The 24,222-nt window shown below is 43.9% G+C and overlaps 1 protein-coding gene across 3 annotated transcripts in view; it reads right to left on the bottom strand.

Annotated features, from left to right (window-relative positions):
* The window catches only part of nbeal1 (neurobeachin-like 1), a 184,914-nt gene that overhangs the window by 124,907 nt on the left and 35,785 nt on the right, over positions 1-24,222 (bottom strand). For all 3 annotated transcript variants that reach the window (XM_078403600.1, XM_078403601.1, XM_078403602.1), the window contains exons 3-6: positions 20,135-20,296; positions 15,079-15,160; positions 14,036-14,163; positions 4,537-4,619 (exon numbers count right to left, since the gene is read on the bottom strand). In XM_078403600.1, the coding sequence (XP_078259726.1) occupies positions 4,537-4,619; positions 14,036-14,163; positions 15,079-15,160; positions 20,135-20,296 (455 nt within the window). The remainder of the gene's footprint in view (positions 1-4,536; positions 4,620-14,035; positions 14,164-15,078; positions 15,161-20,134; positions 20,297-24,222) is intronic.

Below are 24,222 nucleotides of genomic sequence, written 5' to 3'. Positions count from 1 at the left end.
GCCCTGTCTTCGACTGGAAACACAAACTCTAAAATGCACACTCTTGAAGCTGAATTTTCAGACTATGATAACTGATCTCATGTCAGCACTTGTGATAATAATAGCCTCTCTTTGCAGGAGAAAAATATTCTTTAACTACCATTTCCTCATTCTATTTCAAGAATTCTAACTACCACCCTCTCAATTTCCTAAAACAGACATGTATCATTGTTGAATCAACTTCAGCCTTGAAGCTACTGTACACTAGATTTAATTTGTCTGCTGCCAATCAGCCTGAATTTCTGCTGCTTGGCCAATTAGCCCTAAAGGCAAACGTAGCAAGGACAGGGAGGCAGTCAGTGCCTGCTGGAAGAAATACTTTAAGGATTCCTAACTTTGGCCATGCCCTTGATGCGAGTGCCTTTGATATCACTGCATAACAGACCAGCTACATCAGCCTTGCAATCACACTAGACTAACAAGTTGAAAAGGCCGCATGTCAACTGGAAAACAAGGCAGCATTAATTGTGAAGTTTTAAAACCTGCAGAGGACGAACTTCACACCCAAATTCACAGCCTCAACTCCCACATGTGGGAACAGGAGGACATGCCGAGGGCCTCAGAGACACACATAATCGTGACCATCTTTAACAAAGATAAATTCAATTTCTGCAATTGCAGAGGAGTCTCCCAGCTGTTTGCTACATAGAAAGCTATGGCAAAGTTCTTCCTCAACCGCCTTTATAATTGTGCTCTCTGAATTGCCATGTGGATTGTGTCCTTTTAGAGCTGGTGGCTATGATCTTTACTGAGCATCCATACAAGCAGCAGCATCACCTATATATGTGGGTTTTCGATCCCACAAGGCCTTTGACTACATCCATTGAGCAGGATTGTGAAGTAAACTTAGCTATCTGCACAAATTCATCTCTATCTGACATCTGCTGCATCATGGCATGCAAGCCATCTGAATCATTAAGACAACAACAAAACTAATCTCAGTGCGGACCAGGATTAACCAAGGTTGTGTTATTACAGCAGCACTTAGATTTGGGAAGGTGCTTCATTTTCACCGCAATGATGCAACTCATCATCAACATTTCCCACTGAGGTGCAGCTAATCTACAGGACAAATGAGGAAGTGTTCAGACTACATTGCCCTCTGAAAACATTGAGTTGCAGCGCATTGATAGTATTTGCATGTTCAGAAGCCAAACTCTATTTCATCGCCAACAGATTCACCAAAGCATAACAGTACAAGCCTTACACTTGACATCCACAAAATAAAAGTCCTCCACCAATCTGACCTCACTGTTCAACAATATCCTCCAACTATAATTGTCAATAATAAAACTCCAGAAACAAGTGTCTCTTCCAATCTTTATCAAGTTATGCGATGCGTAGATAAGGTAGCTGGTCAATCTTTTTTCCAGGATGGAAAAATCTAATACCGGAGGACATAGGTTTAATGAGGGGGGGGGGAATCTAAATGAGATTTACAAGGCAAGTGTGTGTTTTTTTTAACCTTAATCCATAGAGTGGCAGGGTCTGGGAAAGTGCTGCCAAGGGAGGTGGTGGAAGCAGATATGACAGCAATGTTCAGGAGGTACTTAGATAGGTATATCAACAGGCCGGGAATGGAGGGATATCGCCGAGGTGCAGGCAGACAGTTTAATTTGGCATCATGGTGAACACAAACATTGTGAACCAAAGAGCTTGCTGCTGTGCTGTACAGTTTTATGTCCTATTTCAGCAGCCACCTCTTGATGAAGCCAGGTGATAAGTGTAGGAAAATAACTGCATATGCTGGTACAAATCGAAGGTATCACAAAATGCTGGAGTAACTCAGCAGGTCAGGCAGCATCAGTCTGAAGAAGGGTCTCGACCCGAAACCTCACCCATTCCCTCTCTCCTAGATGCTGCCTGACCTGCTGGGTTACTCCAGCATTTTGTGAAAGCCAGGTGATAAAATTCACCATCACCTCTGTGCAAAACTATAGCCTGTGAACATTTGACAAAGAACATTTGAAAATCAAGATCCCAAATCCAGCACAAAGTTTATAGGCAGCCACAAGCCAAGACCTGGACTATCCATATCAGGCATCTGAAAGCATCGGAAAGATACAATAAAAACCGTCTCCTGAAAAAAACCTCCCAAGTCTATCAAAGAACAAAGAAACCAAGCTCAGTATCCTCTCCCGGCTTAACATCACACGCATTGAGATATTCATTACAGTCAGCTCAGATGAGCAGGTCACCCAACATCAGACTCAACCGTGTAGGAAAAAAACCCTCCAGATGCTGGTTTAAATCGAAGGTAGACACAAAATGCTGGAGTAACTCAGCGGGTCAGGCAGCATCACGGGAAAGAAGGAATGAACCTTCTCTCCCGAGATGCTGCCTGACCCGCTGAGTTACTCCAGCATTTTGTGTCTACCATCAGACTCAATCGCATACGCATCAAGCATCTTCGACTCACATTCTCCATCCTTATGACATTCTCCCTGTGGGTCAATCAGTTAATTGGATAATGTAAATTGCCTATATGTGTAGGTGAATGGTAAATCTGGGGGCAAGTGGGGGGAGGGAAATGAAGGAATGAGAGGATGGACAAAATGGATTAAGGTAAGATTAGTATTAAAAAAAAATTGGATTTCAACATGGAACTCATGGGCTAAAAAACCTGTTTCAATGCTGTATCTCTCTCAACATGTAATGAAGGCTATGGGACCTTCACTTGTTATCTCAGCTACCACAAATCCCAATCAACTGCAGTAGATGCAAATCACCCTTAGTCTAAAAATCTGCCCGAGAAGTCGACTTGCTTGGCCAAGGAGCTGGCGGGTCCTGTAGTTCAGATCATACAGCATCTACCAGGGGTAAGACATTTGGAAATGCCACAAAATGTTGTCTCTCCAACATTTGCCCAGCACTTTTGGAAAGGGTTTGAGCGAGGCAGATGTTGGGGAGACAAGTACCTTCGCATTTATAGACTATTTAATATCACTGCAATCCAACAGGAAGATGCACCATTTGCTTTGCAGGAGTGGTATGAATGAAGTCATCAATCACTCATTTTCAACAGTTAGAAATTTATCGTTTTGACTATTTAAAAAGCTCCAGCACTTGGTGCTTTCAAAAAAAAAACTGTGCCAGTTATCGTTATCATAATGATCTTAGCTGGCTCTTAAAACTCTGAATGCAAAGGACCTGTTTGTGTGCGTCATGTATTTTGGCTGCTAGCTGATAATGTCAAATACCAGCAGGATGTGCCAAAATCTCAAAGGTTTACTAAAAATATTTTAATATCTGATAAACTGATTCCAAATTTCAAATTCCAGATTTGTGCTGCACCAAAGAACTCTCAAGGAGCTCTGGCAGATAAGCAAATATTTTTGTTTAAACAAAACAAACAACTCAATGGACTGCATTCTATACAAGGAAACTAATCATTTTATTATTAATAATTTTTAATACATAAATGGATATCTTACTGACAAGCTTTTTCATACACTGAAAGCCTCTAGATTTCAAAACTGTGAAATCTATGACTTGGAGGCTAAAGATAACCTCACAAAATCACAGTCGACTCTCTCAACTGATTGGAGCAAAGTCACTGTTGCAACATTGAACAGAAATCATAAAATTATGGCAACAGCACCTTGAAGTAAAAATACTCGGAACAATAAATAAAATTAAAAAAATCTTCTCAACATTTTGTACCATGAATAGACACTCCAACACCAGTTCCCGACTTCTGACCATCAGCAATGAAGTTAACAATGCCATGGTCAATGTTAAAATTAATCGTTTCCCATACCCAATAAATCTTTAACTCTGTCTGATTTCACTAAAGTAAAAGGGATATACTTATTCCTTATTGTAGGAGGTGGGCGATAAAAAAAAGTTCTGCCAGGCCCAAAGCCCAATTGAGATGTACATGCTATAATATATGTTATATATGGTTCAAATGGAAATAGCTTAGAGGGGTCGGTATGAACGAATTGGGCTGAAGGCCCTGTTCATATGCTCCATAATTCTATGCTCCAGACCACTACAAAGTTCAAGCATTTGAAATGCATTGCAAGTAAACAGGTGTGTGATATCCATTTTGCAAAACCCACTCAACCTCCAACTACATATAAAAATACTTTTTCTTTTTTTCCCCGCTCGATAATCTCTAATGCATGTCTACAATATCATCAGAATGTGACTCATTCAATCTGCTCTAAAAAACTCGGATATCAAAGCACACCAATAACATTAGTTAATCCAATTAGTTGGCAAAGCAAATGGTACTCTGCACACAATTCTTGATCACAATGTCGTTTCATACACTTAAAACTGCAAGCAAGTTACTGAACTACTATCGGACTGGGAAATAACTGCACTCAAGGACCCTAAGAATTGTTTTAATATGCACAAGCAGTTTAGCACAAAAAAAAACATTTTCCAATTCCATCTGTCGAGATTAAATAAGTATTTACGTATCTTTATTTTGGGGGGAGGGTGGGAATAAGCGGGGTGGGGGGGGGAGAACAATTGCAGTGTACTTACGATAAAAGAAAGGGATGAACTCCACGGTAAGGCAAGCTGCTTTATATTTCTGTCTGCTCTTCTCCACTGCACTGACAACGTTACTAGAAAGGGATAGGGAGAATCAACGTTACAATTAGCAAATGCCAAAAGATGGTTGAGATAATGAAGCGTGACTAGGGTAATATCAAAATTTCCACATATGCATACATTTCTCTTCTTAATTGCTATCTTGTGACTCCTGTAGTAGAGTGAATGGATGTACAGAAACTAGATTCACTTAGATCACTGTCAAGTTAGCCAGTAGCTCAAAGCTCATCCATTTGGGAGAATACTGCAATCATCATCCATGCAAACTTTTGTAAATTTCACCAAAATATATATATATCTATACCGATCAGCCAAAACATTACGACCACCTGCCTAAAGTGCTGTTGGTCCTCCGTGTGCCACCAAAACAGCGCCGACCCTGCCGAGGCATGGACTCTACAAGACCCCTGAAGGTGTCCTGTGGTATCTGGCACCAAAACATTAGCAGCAGATCCTTCAAGTCCTGTAGGTTGCGAGGTGGAGCCGCCGTGGATCGGACGTCGATCCAGCACATCCCACAGATGCTCAATCGGATTGAGATCTGGAGAATTTGGAGGCCAGGGCAACACCATAAACACTTCATCATGTTCCTCAAACCATTCCTGAACAATGTGTGCTGTGTGGCAGGGCGCATTATCCTGCTGAAAGAGGCCACTGCCATCAGGGAATACCATTGCCATGAAGGGGTGTACCTGGTCTGCAGCGATGTGTAGGTAGGTGTCAAATTGACATCCACATGAATAGTCGGACCCAGGGTTTCCCAGCAGAACATTGCCCAGAACATCACACTCCCTCCACCGGCTTGTCATCTTCTCACAGTCGGTTCAGTGTAGACGGGATAGCCTTCGTTGCCCACGCACATCGATGAGCCTTGGGCGCCTAACATCCAGTCGCCGGTTTGTGGTTTGGTCCTCCTCGGACCACTGTCGGTAGGTACTCGCCACTGCTGACCGGGAGCCCCCCACAAACCTTGCCATTTCAGAGATGGCCATAACAATTTGGCCCTTGTCAAAGCCGCTCAGGTCTTTACTCCTGCCATTTCTCCTGCTTCCAACACATCAACTTCAAGAACTAACTGTTCACTTGCTGCCTAATATATCCCACCCCTTGACAGGTGCCATTGTAACAAGATAACCAATGTTAGGGGCACCTTACTCACCATTTGCCTGCGGTGTGCAGTATCAAGTTTTGTTATATTTTAAAAGTAATTCACTTTATAAACTTTAATAAACTTTATACTGTGAATGGGATAACTTTCAACAGCCCGGCAGGCATGCCTGCACAGTTGGGGGAGGGTTACCAGGCCCGGTCGGTATCCGTGCGTGCACAGTTGGGGGAGAGATGTCGGGCCTGGCGGTGGCGTGCCTGTGCAGCAGTGCTGGGAGGACCAGCGTCAGTCCCGGCGTGCCCAGCGCCTGACTTTCCTCCCGTGGTGCAGCACGGTGGCAGAGAGGTCAAAGCCGATGGCCAACGAAGAAGGACGAACATGGGGCAGCGCCTTGCGGCCGCTCTCCTGCTGCTGGCCTCCACGAATTTTAGGGGCACCTTGCTCACCATTCACCTCCGGTATGCAGTATCAAGTTCTTTTCAAATTCTACCGTTTTGGCTGTATTTCGGACACATACCCCATAAAATAAACATCACCATTTTGATCTAATACTTCCGTGTTCAATGTTGGCATGAAACGGGTGCTTCGTTGAACGATGACTCCTGAGGTAAATGCTCAAATTTTCTTCCTTAAAGTCTGACCACTCAATAATATTAAAATTGTGTGTCTTTTTTTTCATCAACCACTGTCACAACGGGAACCCAGCGGGTCCACGGGTCGTGTTTCATTCAGATTGTTGTGCTATCGTGTACCGTTTTGGCTGCTTTCTGCCCGATCAATTGTTCAAGCGCTTTTGATTGCAACATGCGCCTTAATTTAGTTCGACAAAGAAACTGAAAAGGTACTAAAGAATCTTTAGTAACAACGGGAACCCAACCGGTCCATGGGTCGTCTAGTATAATATAAATAGGAAATCCAATCAGTACATGTCTTTCTCCATATTGCTTGCACCACTAGATCTTACTTGCCCTCACAATGAACTAATTTCACTCATTAAACAATAAAACATTAAACAACCATTAAAGTCACCGCATTAAGGGAGAGTTCACACTAGCAGGACTGGAAGAGGCCCAGGTGTGAAGGTAGTGCATATTACAGCCAGGTGCCAAAGGCTCCAGAAAATGCCATCGTAAAGTTCAAAGATAAGGTGGATGACCTAATTAGATCAAATAAATCATTAAACTGTAGAAAATAAGATGGTTGACAACGATTATATATTACTAGTCTCGGAATAGTGACAGGAATAAAGCATAAACCATTTACATTATCTTCTGAGTATCCATGCTTGTTACTTTTTTTTAAAACATCAAATGTTTTTTAATAGCATTACCTTCTTCCAAATGATGTTCCATGGTACATTGTGATTTTGAAAAATGCATTACTAAAATAGAAATATGGAATCCTACACAGGCCATTCAGTCTCTCAAAGCATCAGACACTTTGAAACAGCCATCTCATTTGGCCATCGTCTCTTTCCTTTGAACTCCTGTTACTTTATCCCACGCGATGCTTTAACTTAAACGCCAAAGCCCACGCAATATTATCCTTCCCATACTCAGACTTAAATTCAGGTTGTGAGTAGAAGCATATTTCCAAGCTCAAGGTGCAGGATGAAATTGTGGGAAAGAATTGAGCTAATTCTGTTTCTCATTTTGTACTGGCCTGATACTGAATTATGGACTGCTGAGAGTTGTTCAATTTATTTCCCAATTTAGTTTGACATCTGTGCTTTTATTCAATCAGACCAAAGCAGATTCAAATATAGTATAAACAGCTCCAGTAGAAAGTTACCAATTTATTTTAAAGTGATGCAGGCTGCAAGCAAGAGAAAATGTATTATGTGTCAACAAGGAACAGATTGTGACCTTCACGGACTGAAACTCAACCGCTAATCTCAGTTATCAAAAAAATCTAAAATTATTTTCTCATTGCAAATAACTCTCACCATATGTGTGTTAGACACAGTGATAATTTAATAAATAAAGTCACAAAGTGTTGGAGCAACTCAGCAGGTCAGACAACCTCTCTGGAGAAGTGACGTTTCAGGTCGGGACCTTTCTTCAGACTCAGGCTCATACCTATCCATGTTCTCCAGAAATGCTGCCTCACCCACTGAGTTAGTCCAGCACTGTCTTTTTTGCATACCAGCATCTGCAGTTCTTTGTGTCTCCTCTGACCTAAATTTAATATTAGAACTGGTGAAAAGCTGTACAAATACTGTAGAAATGATTGCTGGAACTGAGTTGTACAATGTATAATCTAAATTAAAAATCACTCAAATCATTTATTAAAACACAAATAAAATTCTTTGAGTTTGTTCAATTTGGTTACATTGTCAAAATATGACAACTAAATGAATGCTTGTCATATGTTTCCTTGACAGCATTTTAACTATTAATTTCCTGTTTTCATAGTTTCCAAATGCACTCTTGTTTGTGGTTTGTTTTCATGAACAGAAGTTTGGATCCTGTTAAGTTAATTCAGAATCAGTCTGCCCACCTGGCAAAACCAGCTGTCTCTGGATCCATCTACTGTCCTCACCAACACAACTAGATTAATTTAGTACGAGGTCATGGTGGGGGAAGGGATGGATGAGAAATTTTAATCTTTCACATACACAGGAATTTAAAGGGTAAAAGTAAATTGTTGGATGCCCTCAGCAAATCATGAGGAGTCAAGGGGATAATCAGTGTTTTGGGTGGAATTTAAACAATTCAAGTGAGATTTTTGGAATCGAATTTTCAACAGGAATTTAAAGACTGAAGTCAAGAGGTTGCTTAAAGAACAGGCACTTTATCTCTTGAACCCTTATCTAATTCCAAGGCCAAATGATAACTATCCACACAAGATTATGGATGCGTGTCTGTTCACAAATTCATCTGGCATACATAAGACTATAATCAGGCGTACTGATGCAAGATCTGACAATTCAAGATTATATAGGTAACCGTTTTCTAAAATACATGCTTGATGCTTCTAATTTAGCAAATTATGTTCAACACTTTAAAAAATGTTTGTCTTTGGATGTGCTCTTCCTCCAGAAACTGTAATTTGACTACCATTGAAGTACAATACAAACTTCACGTACACAAATAATAAACAAGCCTCAATATAGGTGACATAGCTGAATGCCTCAGAACAATCTGTATTTCCTCCCATTGTGAGTTTGAGTTATGGTAGTTAATCATTTCTTAATTCTCGTGTAATCATTTACACAAACATTGCAACAGGACAGTAGTAAAGATGACAAATATATTTTAATTGGACAGAATAGTCACTTTTAACCATATTCCTGCCATTTTTAGCTTAACTCCCAAATGTTCTAGGGGCCGGAGAACCTAGGGTGATGGAGGAACTGAAGGAAATCCACATTAGGCAGGAAATGGTTTTGGGTAGACTGATGGGACTGAAGGCTGATAAATCCCCAGGGCCTGATGGTCTGCATCCCAGGGTACTTAAGGAGGTGGCTCTAGAAATAGTGGAAGCATTGGAGATCATTTTTCAATGTTCTATAGATTCAGGATCAGTTCCTGTGGATTGGAGGATAGCAAATGTTATCCCACTTTTTAAGAAAGGAGGGAAGAGAGAAAACGGGTAATTATAGACCAGTTAGTCTGACATCAGTGGTGGGGAAGATGCTGGAGTCAATTATAAAAGACGAAATTGCTGAACATTTGGATAGCAGTAACAGGATCATTCCGAGTCAGCATGGATTTACGAAGGGGAAATCATGCTTGACAAATCTACTGGAATTTTTTGAGGATGTAACTAGGAAAATTGACAGGGGAGAGTCAGTGGATGTGGTGTACCTCGACTTTCAGAAAGCCTTCGACAAGGTCCCACATAGGAGATCAGTGGGCAAAATTAGAGCACATGGTATTGGGGGTAGGGTACTGACATGGATAGAAAATTGGTTGACGGACAGAAAGCAAAGAGTGGGGATAAATGGGTCCCTTTCGGAATGGCAGGCAGTGACCAGTGGGGTACCGCAAGGTTCGGTGCTGGGACCCCAGCTATTTACGATATACATTGATGACTTAGATGAAGGGATTAAAAGTACCATTAGCAAATTTGCAGATGATACTAAGCTGGGGGGTAGTGTGAATTGGGAGGAAGATGCAATAAGGCTGCAGGGTGACTTGGACAGGTTGTGTGAGTGGGCGGATACATGGTAGATGCAGTTTAATGTAGATAAGTGTGAGGTTATTCACTTTGGAAGTAAGAATAGAAAGGCAGATTATTATCTGAATGGTGTCAAGTTAGGAAGAGGGGATGTTCAACGAGATCTGGGTGTCCTAGTGCATCAGTCACTGAAAGGAAGCATGCAGGTACAGCAGGCAGTGAAGAAAGCCAATGGAATGTTGGCCTTCATAACAAGAGGAGTTGAGTATAGGAGCAAAGACGTCCTTCTACAGTTGTACCGGGCCCTGGTGAGACCGCACCTGGAGTACTGTGTGCAGTTTTGGTCTCCAAATTTGAGGAAGGATATTCTTGCTATTGAGGGCGTGCAGCGTAGGTTCACTAGGTTAATTCCCGGAATGGCGGGACTGTCGTATGTTGAAAGGCTGGAGCGAATGGGCTTGTATACACTGGAATTTAGAAGGATGAGGGGGGATCTTATTGAAACATATAAGATAATTAGGGGATTGGACACATTAGAGGCAGGAAACATGTTCCCAATGTTGGGGGAGTCCAGAACAAGGGGCCACAGTTTAAGAATAAGGGGTAGGCCATTTAGAACGGAGATGAGGAAGAACTTTTTCAGTCAGAGAGTGGTGAAGGTGTGGAATTCTCTGTCTCAGAAGGCAGTGGAGGCCAGTTCGTTGGATGCTTTCAAGAGAGAGCTGGATAGAGCTCTTAAGGATAGCGGAGTGAGGGGGTATGGGGAGAAGGCAGGAACGGGGTACTGATTGAGAGTGATCGCATTGAATGGCGGTGCTGGCTCGAAGGGCTGAATGGCCTACTCCTGCACCTATTGTCTATTGTCTATTGTCTAAATCCATTGTGGCTTTGCAATTCAACTTAAAACCTAATTTCCTAAATTTATCAAATCTAATTCATAACAATTCACAAGGAAGAGATAATGCTTCATTTGTTAGAAATGCTTCATGTCCAATGCAAACAATAAGCTAATAAAACAGTGCCAATCCTCATGATTGTTGACAGGTTTCACAAGCCTATGCAATAAATCACTGCAAAGTGTTATATATGGGACTTTAGTGCATACATGTTAATTGGCACCTCAAGTTTCTGTCGGCCCTTTGAAAGATCCAAGTTAATGCCAAGCCTAGCTTTTGCTGTAAATGATTCAAATTCATCCTCTTCATATTACAGACAATTCTCTGTTCTCCAAATGTAAATTTACATGTCTGTGGATCAGCCGTACAAATGACAACAAAGCCAGAGTCCATCTAACAAAGCAAAGTTCAGTCTGACCTGGGACCTTCAAGATACCCTCAACTTGGAATTAACTTTTCTGGTTGCACCAAGATGACTTTGTCAGTGTTCATCCCCCAGTTGTGTGGCAGAAGGCATGCAGTTTCAATTTGTTGCCACTGCCATCTGCATTGTAGCTTGCCCCTGAACCACTCATGGAATGGGGACATTCAAACCTCTTCAGGATACCACCCAATTCCTTAGGCAATGCAAACAGAAGAAAGCATTGCTCTACTTGGCAGTGTTCATTTCATCCCCAAAGGTGTGATGGCATTGAATGCAATTCTTAAGGTTCCTGACATTGTCAGGTAACTCCGAGCTGTAGTGGCACTGGTAGGGAAGTAGGACACCAGCCCCAGCGGCTGAATTCACCTGTGAACTTGGCACAAGTGTTTGGAAAGGTTGTAAACATGGAGATGGGCCTCAAGGCTAGCATGGCAGATAGGCACCAGCTTGGGCTTGTCCAGGTTCATGATCTTCATATGGATCCATAGCATGGTCAGTCTGTTGTAGACTTGCTTGGTGCAGTGGAATACAAGACATTTTACCAAGTAAGTCAAGTGTAGGAAGTAGTAGACATAGACCTGACTCATGGTCAACATGGATGGAATATTCCTTGCCTATTGTATTATTCATGGAGATACTATCCTCCTTTACCATAGATAATTGAAAATCACCTAGATTTTTTCATGTGACCTTTCAAAGGGCTGGCAGAGGCTTGAGGTGCCAATTGACTTGTACGTTCTCTGCGATATATAGTACTCCTTGTGTAAAAAGGAACTGCAGATGCTGGTTTAAACCGAAGATAGACACAAAAAGCTGGAGTAACTCAGTGGGACAGGCAGCATCTCTGGAGAGAAGAGTCTCGACCAGACACGTCACCCATTCCTTCTCTTCAGAGATGCTGCCTGTCCTGGTGAGTTACTCCAGGTTTTTGTGTCTAAAGTTCATTTTAATTGTTACAATGGGATCTGATTACCTTCAAGTATTGCATTCCAAATATTAGAAGCCGCTGGAAAGAAATTTCTTTTTTTTCTTCCATTCTTTTACCAAACGCTTTCAGTGAACTCTCATTACCTGTTCACTGTCTAGCATGCTTTTTCCTTAACATCGTTAGCACCTTCAACCTTTAACAACATTTATCAGACCTTCCCTCTGGTTCAGGGAAAACCATCCTAGTTTAAGCAACTACATCATTTGTCATCATGGTGCGTTTTCTCTGTACCCCTTTAGAATCCTAAAATCTGTCCTGAAAAGTGGATACTGGAATACAATTACCCCAGGAAATTACCCCAGATAACCAAAGACTCATGAAGCTTAACATAAGTTCCTTGAAAGACACAAGTGCTGGAGTAACTCAGCAGATTAGGCAGCATCCCTCAAGAACATGGATAGGTGACATTTCGGGTGGAGAGCCTTCTTTGACCCGAAATGTCACCAATTCACGTTCTCCAGGAATGTTGCCTGAACTGCTGATTTACTCCAGCTTTGTGCCCTTTTGTGTATTACCAGCATCTGCAGTTCTTTGGTTGTGCATAAATTCCTTGGCTTCCCTTCGGCTTTACCACACCCCTTTGTACAAAGCATTCAAACACTTTTGTCACTGCTCTCATTTTAATCTGTGTAATGCATTTAGAAGCCTGTAAACTGCTGCTAGAAAGATTTAATTGTTTTGTTGTCAGTACATATGACAATTAAACACACTTTACTCTTGAAATTTTGTTGCTGCTTTTAAATATTTACAAATATGAATGCTTAATCATTCTTGTATCCTCACCACCAAAAATACTTTCAATTAAATGAGCGGGCCTCAGGACAAAGCAAGTTAGGAAAGTGAGATTTGACAATAATGTAGAATATGCAAACAGTTATATTCTGGGTTATGCAACAAGACGAGGCTTCACACATCCAATAACAATAGCTAGCTTGAAAACATCCAAAGGCCCTTCACAAAAGCATTAGGGACACAAAATTTGGCATGGAAACACAATATTAAGGTAAATGCCCATAACAGGTTAAAGTGATACATTTTAAGGAGTGTCAGAACTTACAGGATCTACTACTCACACTTTTTTAAATGCTCCCTGAAACCTACTGATTGAGCAAGCTTTTGATCATCTGCTTTAACTCTTTTCATGGCTTGTTAAATTCTGTACAATAATGCTCCTCAGCTGTGATGCTTTACAATGTTAAAAGGCTATAACTACATTATTTTTATATGAGACATTCACAATCAAGAAATCCAAAATCAGCATCAAGGACCTCTTCTGCTTTGCCCTGGGTGAGGGCATGAGAAAGTGTCACAACAGTGGGAGCTGCTACACAACTTGAAGACTTCAACCAAATTTGCAGCATCTTGACAACATCAAGTCACTTTTACATTGATAGAGGATTCTAAAAACCTTTTACCATGTACACACTTGTTGCTGTAATCATTTGAAACATATGACGCGATGGATGCTTCTGTTAAAAATGTACAATTAACTGCATTCTTAATTATGAACATAGTAATTTCAGATGAAATGTTAAACCAAGTTGCACAGTTCCTGTTAGCTTTGTAAAATTGGAACATCCATGAAATTGGTATATTTGCATGTAAATATACAAAAACACCACCATTGATAATTAGCAATGGGAAGCATTAAATAGCCTTCAAACATCATGATAATGAACTCCCTGGCATTCTCAGTGAAAGTAAACTATTACAATTGAGCATCATGCGATCAAAATCATTGCTTTACTGTAATATTAATATCATCTTACATAGAAGGGCAACATAACAACAAAATCAGTAGATATCTTAATCTAAAGTTAATTAAAAAAAAAAAAGAGATTCACAAAAACAAAGCTTAGCTTTTAGCATTTATTATATCTTGATCCACTCACCCAGCTGCTCTCTGTCGCCAGTTTCGATACGGGTCGTAAAGACTCTCACAGAAGATAAGTGCGTGTCTTACAAAATCTTCAGCTGGTGTTTCGTCTGCCATTTCTTTCTCTTTGGTCTTGCTTTTTAACTTATTGTAAAAGAAAATTAAGAGAAGACTAGACAAAGTGGACCTGTTGGGCCCAAACCTCTCCTGCATTGGTGCAGCACCCTGTCCTCCCCCCCTCCCCTTTCTCCTCAACCCCCCCCCCTCCCCTCTCCCTTCTCCCCCACTACCCCCATCCCTCCTACCCTCCCCTCCCCTCCTTTTAAACTTTAAAATGTGAATAACTTAAAAAATATAACACCGATTTCAATAAAATTACTTGCGTGAGTAAGGTGGGCCTAAAATTGTCACGCTATCGTGTACCGTTTTGGCTGAAGTTCAGTCACAAACGAGAGTTTTAGTATATAGATAATAAAGGGCAGCAGCAGAGTTGCTGCCTTACAGCCCGAGACTTTCGTTCCTGACTATGCTGCGGTCTGTATGGAATTTGCACATTCTCTCTGTGACCGTGTGGGTTTTCTACGGGTGCTCCGGTTTCCTCATACGTTCCAAAGACGTTCCAAAGGTTAATTGGTTTCTGTATATTGTCCTTTGTGTGTAGGATAGAACTAGTATATGCAACTACTAAATTGAAAAGGCAATTTTACATGACATTATCAAGTACTGTGCCCATTCAATTGGTCAGCCTTTATTTCTTACAGTTGAAAAGTAATCTCTTCCCATTCCTTCCTCTCATCAGGTATTTGCAACACTGATTTTTTTTTCTTCAAGTTGTACCATATCTCACTCTTGAGAGATAAGTAAGCCTACGGAATCTCAAGTTTTTCAGCATCTATACCAACTTTTGTCTGAAGTATGGAAAGAAGTGAAATAACAAAAAGAAAATCTAAGACAGACTAATGGAAAAGTTTACCACATTAATAAATTATTTTTGTCTTTGGATATAAAATGCTGGAAATATTTTGAAGAAAAAAACTTATTGCAAAGTTTTTCACTTACTTGCTGGATGTAGACAGTAGTCATGGTGATTACATGATTAATGTAGGAGCAGGAACCAATCTCCTCAACATTAGCCAGATTCCTGGGATAAAAGGAGAATTATCCAATTTATAGCTATCATTGACAATTACAAAAAAAGGATACGTTGAAAACCAAAAGGAGAAACAGAAACGGCTGGAAGCACAAAAAGTCTGGCCACATTTGTGGAAAGTCGAGTAAAGTCAAGTTGAGTCTATTATCTACACATAAATACAGTGAGGAACAGGTACAATGAAAACTTTGCTTGCAGCAGTATCAAAGGCACATAGACTCAAACACACAAAAACACAATTATACATATGTGTAGGAAAGAATTGCAGATGCTGGTTTAAATCGAAGGTAGACACAAAATGCTGGAGTAACTCAGCAGGAGGGACAGTATCTCTGGAGAGAAGGAATGAGTGACATTTCGGGTCGAGACCCTTCTTCAGACTGATGTCAGGGGAGTGGGCGGTACAGTGATAAAATGCCGTTGGAGACAGTAAGACTGGTAGAAGAACTGGGAAGGGATGGAGAGAGAGGGAAAGCAAGGGCTACTTGAAAGAGGGCTACTTGAAGTTAAAAAAAGTCAATGTTCATACCGCCGGGGTGCAAGCTACCCAAGCAAAATATGAGGTGCTGTTCCTCCAATTTGTGCTGGGCCTCACTCTGACAGTAGAGGAGGCCCAGGACAGAAAGGTCAGTGTGGGAATGGGAGGGGGAGTTAAAGTGTTGAGCAACAGGGTGATCAGGTAGGTTTACGCAGACCGAGCAGGTGTTCAGCGAAACGATCGCCAAGCCTGAGCTTGGTCTCGCTGATATACAGGAGGTGACACCTGGAACAGTAGATACAGTAGATGAGGTTGGAGGTGGTGCAAGTGAACCTCTGCCTCACCTGAAAAGACTGTCAGGGTCCTTGGATGGAGTCGAAGGGGAAGTGTAGGGACAGGTGTTGCATCTCCTGCGGTTACAGGAGAAAGTACCTGGGGAGGGGTCGTTTGGGTGGGAAGGGACGAGTTGATCAGGGAGTTGCAAAGCAAACGGTCTCTGCGGAAAGCAGAAAGGGGTGGAGATTGGAAGGTGTGGCTAGTAGTGGGATCCTGTTGGAGGTGGCAAAAATGTCGGAGGATTATGTGCTGTATGCGGCAGCTGATGGGGTGGAAGGTGAGGACACGGGGGACTCTGTCTTTGTTATGAACGGGAGGGGGAGGGGAGCAAGAGCAGAGCTGCACGATATCGAAGAGACCCAAGTGAGAGCCTCATTTATAATGGAAGAGGGGAACCCCCGTTCCCTAAGAATAAGGACATCTCCGATGACCTGGTATGGAAGACCTCATCCTGGGCTCCGATGCGGCGCAGACAGAGGAATTGAGTGTAGGGGAATCTTTACAGGAAGCAGGGTGGGAAGAAATGTGGTCTAGATAGCTATGCGAGTCAGTGGGTTGGTAATAGATGTCAGTCGATAGTCTGTCTCCTGTGATGGAGACGGTGAAATCTAGAAACGGTAGGGAAATGCCGGAGATGGTCCAAGTGAATTTGAGGGCAAGATGGAAATTAGTCGTGAAATTGATGAAGTCAGTGAGTTCTGCATGGGTGCAGCAAGTAGCACCGATGCAGTCGTCAATGCAGCGGAGGAAGAGTTCGGGGATAGGGCCAGTGTATGCCTGGAACAGGGATTGTTCAACGTATCCTACAAAGAGGCAGGCATTGATGGGGTCCGTGCGAATGCCCAGAGCTACGCCTTGGATTTGGAGGAAGTGGAAGGAGTCGAAGGAGAAGTTGTTAAGGGTAAGGGCCAGCTCTGCTAGGCAGAGGAGTGTTCGTAGACGGAAATTAACTGGTTCTATGGCGGAGGAAGAAACAGAGAGTTTTAAGACCTTCCTGGAGGTAGAGTGGAGGTCTACATGGGATGGAGGTGTAGAGTGACTGAACATACATAGTAAAGATGAGGTAGAGAGGACCTGGAAAACTGAGGTTTTAAAGTCCTCCGTTTCTTCCTCGACACTTTGCACCTCCATCCCCCACCAGGAAAGTCTAAAAGCCCTCTGTTTCTTCCTCGACCACAGAACCAGCCAATTTCCGTCTACTAACACTCTCCTCCGCCTAGCAGAGCTGGTCCTTGGATGTAGCTAATAGACAGAAAATATCAATCGTGGCTCGAAACAGACTCCCAAACAGTAAAGTAGAAGTGTATGGTTAGGAAATTGGAGGACCATATAGTACGGGCAATACAAAAATCATGGGTAAACATGAAGCCATCCACTTTGGTAGAAAAATTGAAGAGCACTTTTTAAATGGTGAGAGAATAAAAAGTGCTAGTGGTCAAAAAAGACTTTGATCTCCTTGTGCACAAATGACTGAATGCAGTGCGAAAGCAAGATATCAGAAAGGCACGAGTCAAGGGAGTCAAGAGTGTTTTATTGTCGTTGGGTGCAAATCTCTGCTAGAGGGCAGTCCTGCGGGCGCAGCTGAGGGAGGGGGGGGATTAGGGGGGTTGAGGAGGGATGGAGTGGGTGAGTGGAGGAGGGGGGTTGAGGGTGAATGGAGTGGGTCATGGGGGGAGGGGAGGAGGGGGGTTGAGAGGGGATGGAGTGGGTGATGGGGGGGAAGGGAGGAGGATAAGGGGGGTTGAGGGGGGATGGAGTGGGGGAGTGGGAGGGAAGGGGGAGGGTGGATAAGGGGGTTGAGGGGGATGGGGAGGTGGAGGGGGTGGGGGGGGGAGGGGAGGGAGTGGGTGGAGGAGAGGATGCTGGACCAATGCAGGAGAGGTTTGGGACCGGAACCGTTGGGTGGAAAGTTCTCCTTCGGGCTCAGCAACCCTACCAATCCGTGGACCAGTTGGCGGGTGGGGAGCATCCCCCGGGGCCATGGGCAGGAGCCAGTGGCGGTCGGGGAATGTCCCCGGGGCCGGGCCATGTCCCCGGGGCCGGGCCGGGCACAGCAACCCTACCGATCTGTGGACCAGTTGGCAGCGAAAGCCATTTCCTTATGCCACGTGCGTGCAGCGCTGATCGGCGGCGAGGTACGATGGCGACGGCCATCGTGTTGGACCCTCTGCCGCCACGCTACACCACGTGAGGAAGGTCTGGCACGAGGCATGCCGGTACGGGCGTCGGTCCACCCGCTCGGGTGGGGGGATGGGGAGGAAGCGCTCGGGTGGGGGGGGCGTCGGTCCTCCCGGGGGGGGGGGGGGGGGAGGAAGCGCATTTGTAAAAGTCATCGACCAGCACCCAAGCCGAGCGATGACTTTCATGTCCAGCTCCTGCCAGTCCGCCGGCCAGGTCTCCGCGGCGAGACTCAAGTAGACTCCCAAGTAGAGGAGGCGTGTGGTGCTCCATGTGAAAGACCGCATCTCCTCCGGGAGGAAGTCCACCTGCCAGGGACCCATCAAGGGTCCAAAACATTTCACACAGTTGATCCTGGCAGAGGAGGTGGCCGAGAAGACTCGTTGACACTCGCGCATCCTCTGCAGGTCGACGGGGTCAGTGACCATGAGGAACACGTCACCGGCGCAGACCGAGAGGACCACCTCCAAGTCCAACTCGCGTAGAACCGTCAACCTTCTCTGAAGCAGACTAAGGAATGGCTCCACGCAGATGGCGTACAGTTGGCCTGACATGGGGAATCCCTGACGTACTCCTCTGTGGAAGGGAATGGGGGCCAGGATACGTTAACTTTGACACTCCGAAGCGGTGTATAAAAGCCGGATCCGGGCCACAAAGTGTGGTCTGAACCCAAACGCCCGCAGAGTCCTCAGCAGATACTCGTGATCCATCCTGTCAAAAGCCTTCTCCTGGTCGAGGGAGAGAAAGGCAGTGGGTACACCGGTCTCTTGAGCCAGGTAGACCAGGTCCCGGACCAGATGGATATTGTCCTGGATGGACCGGCCCAGGACCATATAAGACTGGTCAGGGTGGATCACTTGGGCCAGCACTGGGCTCAGACGGTTGGCCATTGCCTTTGCAGCAGCCTCATGGGGGCCGCCGAGACGCGGGAGACACATGCCCAAGAAATGTACAGGCAGTCGATGCAAGAACCACCGCCCTCTGGCCTCCTGGAGAAGGCACTAGAATCGGGGTGGAGTTTCCTCCAGGTGTCTACCAAGTCAACGGAGCCCACAAGCTCCATCACCTTCTTCATCGACACCTGGCCGCGCTGGATACCGGAACAGTCTCCTTCCTCGAGGGTATAGTTGAAGTCTCCCCCGAGGATCACGCAGTGGCCAGGATCATTGGCACTCAGCAGGGTAGACACCTCCCGAAACAGGCGCGTCAGCAACACGGCGGGCTTGGGGGCGTACACATTGACAAAATGCAACGGCACGCCATCCAGGCGCACGGCCAAATGAAGCAAGCGGCCTGGCACCAGTTCCTAGACCTTTAGGATTTCTGGCCAGAAATTCAGGGCCAACAAAAAAGGCCACCCCACAGGAAATGGAGCCGAGGTGGTTCCTGAAGACCTCACCACCCCACTCCAGGAGACAGGTGGGCTGGTCTCCTGGGATGGTGTGGGTTTCCTGCATTAAGCTCACCGCATATTTCCCATCCCTCAGGGTTGAGAAATGGTTAAACCTGCAGAGAGGCCTCCTGCTGCCATTTATGTTGTAAATGGCTATGGTGATCGCCATGTCAGGTTTTAAAAGGGTGGATGTGGGGTAATGATTGAGGTAGCATGTCTAGAACCAGGGACCACAGTCTCAAAATAAGGGATCAGCCATTCAGGACAGCAATGAGGTATTTTTGCATTAGAGAATATGTATCTAAGGAATTCTCTGCCCAAGACCAGATGTGGAGAATCAGCTGTTGAGTACATTCAAGTCGGAGATCAGTAGGATTTTTTGGACATGAAGAGAATCAAATGATATGAATTAGTACAAAGAAGCATTGATGTAGAAGATAAAACAATAACTTGAATGGTCACAGACAGAAAATAAATCCGGAATAAATTTAGATTGGGAGGCCACAACTAGTGGGATGCTACAGTAATTGGTACTCGTGCTTCTTTTGTATTGGAATATATTATAATATTGGGACCATACCGACACATAATGATGAGGAATTTGACCAAAATGAGCGCCAATGCCTGCTGTTCATCTTCCAACCCATCTGATAGTTTCTGCATACACTGCAATTGCTGATGTCTCAGGACCTGCAGAATATTATCAGGTAGCAAAGATAACCCTGGTGGGACTTCATCCAATCTGAAAGGGAAGGGGAAAAAAACATGTACGGTTGAGGTATGCAGCAACAAATGAATACTTCTACAAATATTGGGACAACCCATTGAACCATAGAAAATAGGTGCAGGAGTAGGCCATTCGGCCCTTCGAGCCAGCACCTCCATTCAATATGATCATGGCTTAACATCTAAAGTCAGTACCCCGTTCCTGCTATAGTTTTGTACAACCTGACTTAAAACAAATATTTAGCTCTGATTTTGAAAGAGTAACCCGAGGCACTAAGGATGGACCTTTTGCAGAACACAATCACTGTTTGATCTACTTACACCATTGGGTCTCAACTGCATTTTTACAACATCTGTTAGTTTATTCAGAATAAATGATGCAGGTCACATTTTGGTTCAAATGACAAAGAATCATTGGTGAGAAAAATTCTTAAAAGGAGTACACCTTCGTAGTTTGGATCTAATGGTGTTACTGCTTTCCCCTTTTGCTGATTAAGTTGCCTGGATATTAAAATGCCTGTTTATTCTTCAAAAATTAGGAAAACTAAGAAATTAATGCAATTTGCATATAATTCAATGTATTACAAAACGTAATTTGCATTATGCGGGCCAAAACGGTATTAACCCAGTTTCAATCAGGAACTACACAATTGCTTAAAAGTTACTTTGGAAACTGACATGTAGAAAAAAAGCTGTCCTGAGAAAAAGAATAAGGAAAAAATCTGTTTCCACGTAAACTCCCCACAGTAATCAGATATCATCGTTTCCCTAGAATATGTCATTGCCATTGAATTAACAAGCAATTGCTTCTATTAACAAAGATACTCCATTAAACAATGTGTCATATAGGCTTTTGTATTTTTAGCTTGGAGAAACAAAAAAACATAACTATTAAAATGACATTTAGCTTTGAAATTCCTGCAGGGAAATTATGCCTTTGTTAATGCAAGCCTGAAACATTCTAGTCTCCCCCCCACCCCTCCTTTTCCCATTGACTATTGTTTTTATATTGCATTTTCTATAACTTTAGGTTTTGTAGGAATGCAATTCTCACAATATACCGGAACCTCCAACATAGGAGATTGCAGTTATGCATGAAGATGAGACAAGCTAGATTTTGTTCCTTGGAGTTGAATTGTTAAGACAGACATGCATTCAAAACAAAGGGAGATTTGGGTAGAGCATGAGGAAATAGACTTATTGACTGCTAAGATCTGCAGAGCAGTTCAAAAAAAGTGCTACAGTCAGAGAAGTACTTGAAGATGTCAAATTCCTAGTGATATATAGTGCCCTCCATAATGTTTGGAACAACAACCCATCATTTATTTATTTGCCTCTGTACTCCACAATTTGAGATTTGTAATAGAAAAAATTGCATGTGGTTAAAATGCACATTGTCAGATTTCAATAAAGGCCAATTTTATACATTTTGGTTTCACCATGTAGACATTACAGAATACAATACAGAGCTTTATTTGTCATTCGGTACCAAGGTACCGAACGAAATTACATAGCAGTCACACAAAAAAAAAGAACACAAGACACATGACCCCAACACAAACGACCATCACAGTGACTCCAAACACCCCTTCACTGTGATGGAGGCAACAAAACTTCCACTCTCTTCCCCACGCCCTCGGACAGCTCGTCCCCGACCGACCCGCACAGTCCCCGCAAGGGGATGGGAGACCCCGCAGCCGAGCCGCACCGGGCGCTGAAACGTCCCGCGGCCGAGCCGGGCGATTGAAGGCCCCGCGGCCGAGCCGCACCGGGTGTTGAAACGTCCCGTGGCCGAGCCAGGCGATGGAAGCCCCCGCGGCCGTACCGTGCGCTGCTAAGTCCCGCGGCCGAGCCGCGCCGGGCGATGTTAGGTCCCGCGGCCGAGCCGCACCAGCGATGTAAAGTCCCGCAGCCGAGCCGCGCCGGGCGATGGAAGGCCCCGCGGCCGAGCCGCACCGGGCACTGTTAAGTCCAGCGGCCGAGCCGCACCGGGCGATGGAAGGCCCCGCGGCCGAGCCGCACCGGGCACCGTTAAGTCCAGCGGCCGAGCCGCACCGGGCGATGGAAGGCCCCGCGACCGAGCCGCACCGTGAGGAAGAGACCTAAAAAAGAAAGGTTTCCCCCACCCCACCCCACCCCACCCCCCCCACACATACACAGCCAAAAAACAAAAACAAAAACCATCCCAACACCGACACACAACAAAAAAAAAAGGAAAAAAGACGAACAGACTGCCAGCGAGCCGCAGCCGTTAGGCGCCGCCACACGTGACGCATTACAGCAATGTTTATACATAGTCCCCCCATTTCAGGGCACAATAATGTTTGGGACACATTCTCCCACGTGAAAGTGCCCTCAAAATCTACAAAGGTAGCTGTTCTACCTTTGGGAGTTGTATCTTCAGTCCTATAATCCAGAATTATGTTCTACATTTTCATTTCACATTTTAAACAGCCCTTAAAATCCACCTCTGTAGCCAAACTTTCAACGAGCTGGCATAGTACTTGCTTATGTGGCTCAATGTGTTGGATAAAACTAGAGGCAATTTGGAAGTTAAAGGAAGTGCTATATATAGCAATCTGCAATAACCTGGTTTGCTATGGACATTATGGTGTCTGGACTAACAGATTTTCCAAACTACTGATGCAACTGTATAAGTTGTCAGTGAGACTGCACTTGGAAAGCTAGTTCTGGCTGCCCAGCTTTTGGAAGGATGTCATTAAGTTGGAAAAGTTCAGGCATGTGAATGAGGTAAAAAAAAGAGGAAAAGAGCCGAGCGCTTGCATGAGGCATACAGCGGGGGTCAAATTTACACACAGAATTACCAATTTCAAGCCTCTTTTAGTGCATTTCAAAGTAAAAACGGACATTACAAAATGATATGTCACTGTATACTAATAACACAAGTAAATTTGCACATTAATTGATAATCAGACCAAAAAGGTGGTAATTGGCTTTTCTGCTGCGTTTATATATTTTAACCCCGTTTTAATTAATTTAGTTATATAATCTTGCACTTAAATTTAATATTTATTCATTACAGTTCCACCACTGATTTTCTGGCACCCTTGGTTATAGAGCTTTGCTGGTTTATCCAGCCGGCCAAGGAAGTCGGCTATGGGGATAGATTTGCTGGCTCCAGCTGGGCTGGAGTTCCAGAGCCCCGGCCACAGGTTGCAAATTCAACCCACCGATCGGCCATGGAAGTCACGATTGGCTGTCTTGCCCAGCCTAGGTGCCACATTTTCGGGGAGACTTCCAAGGCCGTGGAACCCCTAGCGACCTCTAGCGAAACCCTAGTGTTCATTACAAGTCTATACATCGTTTTTTTTCTTTTCTTTTTTTCTTTTTTCGATCAGATTTCTCCGTTGGTAAACGCGATTTTGCCAAAGTGAAAAACGCAGAAATCATGCAAAAAGCGCAGAAAATGGATTTTTAAAACGCGTAAATCCGCGGAAACGCGGAGAATTCACATGCCTGAAAGGATGCACAAGAGATTCACCTGACGTTACCTGGGCTTGCAGGCTTGAGATAAAGGGAGATGATGGATAAGCTAGAACCTTTTTCTTTAAAAACATAGGAACCTGAGGGATGACCTGCTTGAGGTGTACAAGATCACAGAACATGGAATATAGAACAATACAGCACAAGAACAGGACCTTCGGCTCACAATGTTTGTGCCGAAAATGATGCCAAGAACAACTCTTTTCCCTCCATATCCCTCCACTCCTTGCATTTCCATATGCCTATCCAAGTCTCTTAAATCCCATGATCATATCTGCCTCAACCACTACCTCTGGCGGCCCTTTCCAGGCACTCACTACCCGCTGTGTAAAACAAAACCTGCCTCTCTACATTTCCTTTAAACTTTTCTCCTCATAGCAATACATTGTATTTTAAAAAGGTTTCAGTGAAAGCAGTATGATACAGCAGGGGCTTGGA

The sequence above is a fragment of the Rhinoraja longicauda genome, chromosome 8 (assembly GCF_053455715.1).
Source record: "Rhinoraja longicauda isolate Sanriku21f chromosome 8, sRhiLon1.1, whole genome shotgun sequence".
NCBI classification, from domain to species: Eukaryota; Metazoa; Chordata; class Chondrichthyes; order Rajiformes; family Arhynchobatidae; genus Rhinoraja; species Rhinoraja longicauda.
The sequence above is the reverse complement of the archived record's forward strand: the minus strand, read 5'-3'. Positions and strand labels throughout refer to the sequence as shown.